At 43.5% G+C, this 6,765-nt stretch overlaps 1 protein-coding gene across 1 annotated transcript in view; it reads left to right on the forward strand.

Annotated features, from left to right (window-relative positions):
- Positions 1–393: 393 nt before the first annotated feature.
- Desi2 (desumoylating isopeptidase 2) overlaps positions 394–6,765 on the forward strand; it is a 54,619-nt gene continuing 48,247 nt past the window's right edge. The window contains 1 exon segment of the mRNA XM_029538785.1: positions 394–802. Coding sequence (XP_029394645.1) covers positions 789–802 — 14 coding nt within the window. The 5' untranslated portion in view covers positions 394–788.

Genomic DNA, 6,765 nt, shown 5'->3' on the forward strand with positions numbered 1-6,765 from the left:
TCTATATTTTCAAAAAAAAAAAAAAAAAGCAGAAGGGCTTTGGAAAACTTAGTCATCACTTCTTCACATTGCGTTGGATTCACATCTCACGCTACGAACCCCAGAAACAACACTGAAAACTAAAAGGCAAATGGAGTCCCTGCTCACCAAGGACGAACAGCTAAGGTTCCCTGGACAAACTCTTCGCTTGACATCCTGGGAACTGTAGTCTCCCAGGGAGACGTGAGGGCCTACAATAACCTGGTGCATGCTGGGATATGTAGTCAGTCAGCTTACACGCCCAATAGGAATCGCGTGTTCTCGCTCTGCATTCTGGGACGTGTAGTCTTTCTGTGACCTCGAGCCACCAAGGTGAAGAGGCATCCAGCCTGTCGCCATTTTAGGTCTCCAGCTGCAGTGCCTGAGAGCCTCAACGCGCAGGCGGGCTCATCCCTGGATCCAGCCGGGCCCCGCCTCCAGGGTGCCTAAAGCCCGCCCCTCACCCTGGCTCCGCCTTCCCCCACGTGTCTGCGGCCGAGGGGAGGCGCCTGAACCGGAGCTGCCTCTCCACCTGTCTGCCCGGGACCTCGTACAGGTTTCTGACAGCGTCTCCGGGGAGCGGTCCCGGCTGCCGGATGCTTCCGCCCGGACTGCGGTGGGCCGGGCTGGACGCTTAGTGCCCGGCTCGAGCCCTGCCTGAGGCGCCCGCGGGGGTGGTGGCGGCCTCCGCCCCGCGGAGACCGAGCGGCTGGAGGACGAGGCGGCGGCTGAGGGGAGAAGGATGGGGGCTAACCAGTTAGTGGTGCTCAATGTCTACGACATGGTGAGTGCGTCCCCTGGCGGCCGGCTCTGTGAGGGGTCGGGACTCCGGCCCGGTGCTTCCTGCCTCGCGCCCCCGCCTCCAGCTTAGTTCTCAGGGGGAGGGGGAGGGGACAGTCGCGCTGTCTTCTAATCCCGAGACTGGCCGGCGCGTCTCCTGGAGGTGTCCCAGTCAGCCCGAGGGAGGGCTTGGGCTCGAGCCTCGTCCCAGCCCTCAGCTCCCCTGGCTGTGGGCCTGACCCCCGGGCGGATGAGCGGCCCCCTATCCGCGAAGCTTCCGTCGCTGGGCGACCTCCTCACTGGCACCTAGCCTCTAAGCTGCTCAGCTCCCCTCTGCCCTGCTCCTACTGGGCCTTGCCTGTCTCCAAATGCCCAAGGCTTCCGACAACTCTCAAGCCCTTCAAGTCTAGAAAGTCACAGCTGCGATGCAGATGCTAGCGTCTCCCCAAAGGTGAACAGGAGCCATTACACCCCCACCTTCAAGGCATCCTCATAGAAATGAATGAAGCGAAAAATCTATGTAGGAAATAGAGCCGTTGAATTATTTAGAGATCATAGAGGTGATCCTAGAATCCGAAGACCACTTTCCAGGTGGTGCAACAGGTGGATGACGTGACCGCTAGAGAGGGAAGGACAGCCTTGTTTATTATGTCATCTAACTTTGAAGAACTGCAAACACACAGGCTTAGGATTCAAAGGCTGGGTCCCCTGGGGTTGCAATTGCAATAATATCCCTAGAAGAAGCACCAAGTAGAGAATGATGGCCTCAGGGAGTGCACGTTTGGGTGTGTTCCCTCTCCTTTGGTTACTTTTGTTTTATAAAGGATAGCCTTCCCCTGAAAAGCCTGAAATTTCTTGGCTATGTATTGACACATGAAATTTCTCCAGCATTATTTCTGTTGGCTTAAAAGTACTTAGAAGAAATTCAACAGTAAGAAGTCTTGGCTCTTATTTACAGCGCTAAGCTCTTTATTTTTTGTATTGTTGTAAGTTTTTAAATGAACAGGGAGCTATTGATAGAAAGGGACTCCTCATGCCATATCAAGAAATTAACGTTGACAGGGAATAGTCTGCTGGTAACTAGAAGCAAGGTTTCTCTTCTAGTAGGTTCCAGTGTAAGTCTGGAGGGGAGAGGTAGAGTAACAGACTAGGAAAAGTGAATCATGAAGGGAAAAGTTGGCTAACTGGGACAAGAGATTCTAGAAGAGCATGCATATTGTATGACTAACAGCCTACTCTACTGGTTAAGAAATTATTCTCTGGGTTTAAACTTTTTGTGTTCCATGGGAATCTTTTCTTAAGACTTAATTTTGCCCCCTGTTGTTGTTTAGTTGTTGTTTTGAGGCAGAGTTTCTCTGTGTAGTTCTGGCTATCCTAGAACTATCTCTGTAGAACAGGCTGGTCTCAAACTCTCAGAGATATACCTGCCTCTGCCTCTCAGCCCCTCTGCTGGGATTGAAGGCCTGCACCACCACTGCCGGCTTTTATATTGCCCTTTTGTTATTTCACTGCCTCTTGCTTATCAGACTTTGGATTTTTTTTTAACTGGTGAAGACTCCTATAAACTATTCCTCAGGATATGTTTTACTCTGGAGAATATATATTGAAATATCATCTATATTTTTTAAATATTTATTTTATGTGTATGAGTACACTGAAGCTGTCTTCAGACACATCAGAAGAGGGCATCAGATCACATTGTACATGATTGTGAGCTACCATATGGTTGCTGGGAATTGAACACAGGACCTTTGGAAGAGCAGTCAGTGCTCTTAATCACTGAGACATCTCTCTAGCCCCATCTTCTATATTTTTAATCAATTGGAATTATGCAATGACCAGTGGCTACAGTTTCATAACCCAAAGAAATCTGTTAAATAGAGTTTTGCTTTTTAGATGAAATTGAATATGCATTACATGGCATATAGTGTGTGTTCTGTGAATAAGGAAAATCGTCACTGATTGTGAAGTTGTAAGGGCTAGGGATGATATTCAAACGAATGTTGTTGTTTTTTAGGGGAAGACAGTTTTGAATGAAGCTAAAATATGAAATAATCAAAAAAGAGCTTATTATTCTTGCCACTCTAGTAAATACAGAGAAAGCAGCCAGAAAAAGCTTAAGTGACTAAAAGCAGGATCTAGACATTCTAGATGACAGTCTTGTTTCATTATTGTCTCTACTTAATAATTCCCTTAGTTATTTCTTACAGATTGCCTTATTTCATCAACAGGAAGAGAAGCATTTGAATAAAAATGTTTAAGATGTATGTTCTCTTAAAGGTTTTTGTCTATGAATGGTTTTATCACTAATCTAAAAACTTACCATTACTCATTTAATTTTGGTGACATTGAAACCAGAGGCAGGATCCATTCATTACCTGTTTGCTTTAAGGAATTTGGGATATCATAAAGAAGACATAAGAAGAGTTATAATTTAGAGCAGAATAGCATTATTTTAATAGGAGCAGAAGAGGATCCAAAGACTATTTTGTGGTTGTAGAATCAGGAAATAATGAAAGAGAAAAAAGTAAACAAGAAGCATTGATAGACTCTTCAAGGGCAGAGATCAGACAGCATGAGCAGAGGACACGAGTAGGGAAGCCCAGGCTGAACTGGGAACTTTGATCTAGTCCAGTTTAACTGGAGGGTAGGATGCATGAAAGAAACTCCATAGCGAGTGAGTGAAGGATGGCAGGGACTCTGAGCCAAAGGGGTGAACCACAGTTCCATTAGGACAAAGCCAAGTAGTTTAAGGTATACATTTTTTCCTGTTATACCCATTTTTCACAAATCAGGTTTACTTTGTGATGTATTTTGCTTGATGCTCGGGTAGTTTCCTTTTATCTTTGGCTATAATTTCTGTTCTTTGTAGATGCCTTTGATGATAATTGCTGTTGTTTATAAGCCTAGTACATCAGCTGCTCGAAAACCAACCAGTGTTTCTTCCTGTTNGAATCATCAGTCAGTTCTCATAGATCCTTGTGTCTTTTTGTCATCTGCTTCAGCTATGACCATTCTTCCTTCTCACTAGGTGGGATGGCAGGAGATCACTCCTCTCTGCCTCNTACATATGTAATTACAGCAGGGTTGCCCTTATCTTCCTTTTTGTGGAGGTCTAATACATTCCTCAAAAGATTATTTATCCTGTATTACTTATTTTTGTTGTTGTTGTTGTTGTTGATTAGCATCCTCTGAATATTTTGGGACAACCTANTACCAATAAAATATGGCCAGGAGTAATTCTTTGAAACTTAGCAATGGATTATTCATATATTCCTAATCTGCCTATATGTATAGCTGATCGATGACTCAGATTACTTTCAATTACTGGAAAAAAGATTCTGTTATAGTTGTTTGTACTGGCTGGTTTTGTGTGTCAGTTTGACACAGGCTGGAGTCATCACAGAGAAAGGAGTTCAGCTGGGGAAATGCCTCCATGATATCCAGCTGTGGGGCACTTTCTCAATTAGTGATCAAGGGGGGAGGTCCCCTTGTGAATGGTAACATCTCTGGGCTGGTAGTCTTGGGTTCTATAAGAAAGCAAGCTGAGCAAACCAGTAAAAAACATACCTCCAAGGCCTCTGCATCAACTCCTGTTTCCTGACCTGCTTGAGTTCCAGTCCTGACTTCCTTTGGTGATGAACAGCAGTGTGGAAGTGTAAGCTGAATAAACCCTGTCCTCCCAACTTGCTTCTTGGTCATGGTGTTTGTGCAGGAATAGAAACCCTGACTAAGACATTGCTTTAATAGTCTTTATTTTTCATAGAGCCAGAATTTGTATATTTCAGCCTATCTCAGCCACTAATGTATTTCTTAAAAATTATATGCAAATCAAAATAAGTTTATACATTCTAGAAAGAAGTTAAGATTCTTCCTTTTTAAAAATAGTGCATTTAAAAATAGAAAACAGACACCCTAGAACTCCTCCAATTAGGACATTTCTGTCTGGATTGCATTGTTTTGGCNTGATTCTCAGACTCCTCCAAGAGAGTTTGAAGTTATGAAGGTATGATAAGATATGTCTTTTCATACATCTGTAGATTGAAATCAAACTTTCTAAATGAGGTCTGTGTATACTAAATACACTCTTTGATAATCATTTCTGTGAAGTCTGAGTCCACATGTCTAGCAGCAGACATCCCCTACCCCCTCCTTTCTGTGCCTCCCTCTGGTTTTCTCTCGCACTATGTACTGCGCCCCCCCCCCAACCCCAATTCCGACCTCTACTACTTTTGATAGCCAANATTCTACTCAGCATCTCAAACCAAGAACTTGGACATAAGCCTAAGTAGCTATTATAAACCCTTCACAATCAGTCACCCAACCTGGTCCAACTTAACTTAGTTTTGGTTGATCAGTGTCAAAGTAACAGAACTTGACAATCAGCAGCTTAAATTGGAAAGATACTGTCTTAAATCCAGAAGTTAAAAAGAGATAGTTTTCGCAGCTCAATCATATTAAGATTTTGCAACCTCCTACTAGTCTCTGCTCAACTTGCTGGCTTTTCTCTTTGATTTGTGTCCTCACAGTTGCAGAATTACTGCCATAATTATTTAGTGTCACTAAATTTAGTGTCATCTTATAACCAAATGTGGAACTTCGATGTACTGGAGATGGGGACAGTTCTACCTGTACCTCTATTCTAAGAGAAAGAATCNTTCCTTCCAGAGATTGTTCAGAATTGACTCCCATGTAACTATGTTGCACCTGAATAAGTAGAGTGCTGGCTTCTTGCCTCTATAGGCAACTTTGTCCATCATACATCTGACTTTCTGAATTGTTTGCCCATGAGCACATGTGGAGGTTGAACAGCCTCAGGTGTCGTTCCTCAGGTGCTCTCTACATCTATCTATCTATCTATCTATCTATCTATCTATCTATCTATCTATCTATCTATCTATCTAAGATGAGGTTTCTAACCGGCCTAGAACTCACCAGTAGGCTAAATTAGCTGGCTTGTGAGCCCCATGGATCCATCTGTCTCTGCCTGTCCTGTGTTTCTATTACAAATCCTTCCATGCTTGAGGCTGGAAAGATGGCCTAGTGATTAAGAGCTCTAACTACTCTTTCAGAAAGACCTGGGTTCAATTCCCAGCACACCTACATAGCAGCTCACAACTGCCCCACAGTTCCAGGGGATCCAGTACTCTCACAAAGACATTTGTACAGGTAAAACACCAATGCACATAAAAATAAATATTTAAAAAAAAAAATCCAAATATTACCATGCTTTCCTTTGAGGGGGGTGTGGTAAGTCAGTCTTTCAATATGCAGCACACCAGGCTGGCCTAGAACTCAAAGAGAATCTGCTTCTGCCTCCTGAGTCCTAGAATTAAAGGTGAGTGCCTCCGTGCCCACCAGCTGTTGTTTTAAATATAGGCTCTGGAGAGTGAACTCAGATCTTATGCTTGCCAGGCAAGCACTTTACCAACAGAGCCACCCTGCTATCCCCAACTTTTTGAATATTTAAAATTTTCAAATTAGATTTTGCTTTTCTTTATTCTTGTTTTACCTGCAAGTATGTACTTTGTTGTTGTTGTTTGGTTGCCCCATTGTTTAGTTGATTGGTTGATTTTGAGACAGAATCTGATGTTGACCAAGTTTGTCCTGAATTCCTGATCTTTATTCCTTTCTTAAGTTGGTATGCCTTTTAAGGGCTCATCTCACTAAACAGGGACCATCCATAAATTTCAGTCACTTCACTATAGAAAGACTTTTAGTTACATCTATAGTCTTCTGCCGTATATATTATATATCCACAGATTTGGGACATTAGGTTGTGGTTATCTTTGGGAGTCATTGCACCTACCACAGTGTATTAGTTAGGGTTTTACTGCTGTGAACAGACACCATGACCAAGGCAAGTCTTATAAAAACAACATTTAATTGGGGCTGGCTTACAGGTTCAGAGGTTCAGTCCATTATCATCAAGGCAGGAGCATGGCAGTATCTAGGCAGGCATGGTGC

This window comes from Mus pahari, chromosome 5 (genome assembly GCF_900095145.1).
Source record: "Mus pahari chromosome 5, PAHARI_EIJ_v1.1, whole genome shotgun sequence".
Taxonomy (NCBI): domain Eukaryota; kingdom Metazoa; phylum Chordata; class Mammalia; order Rodentia; family Muridae; genus Mus; species Mus pahari.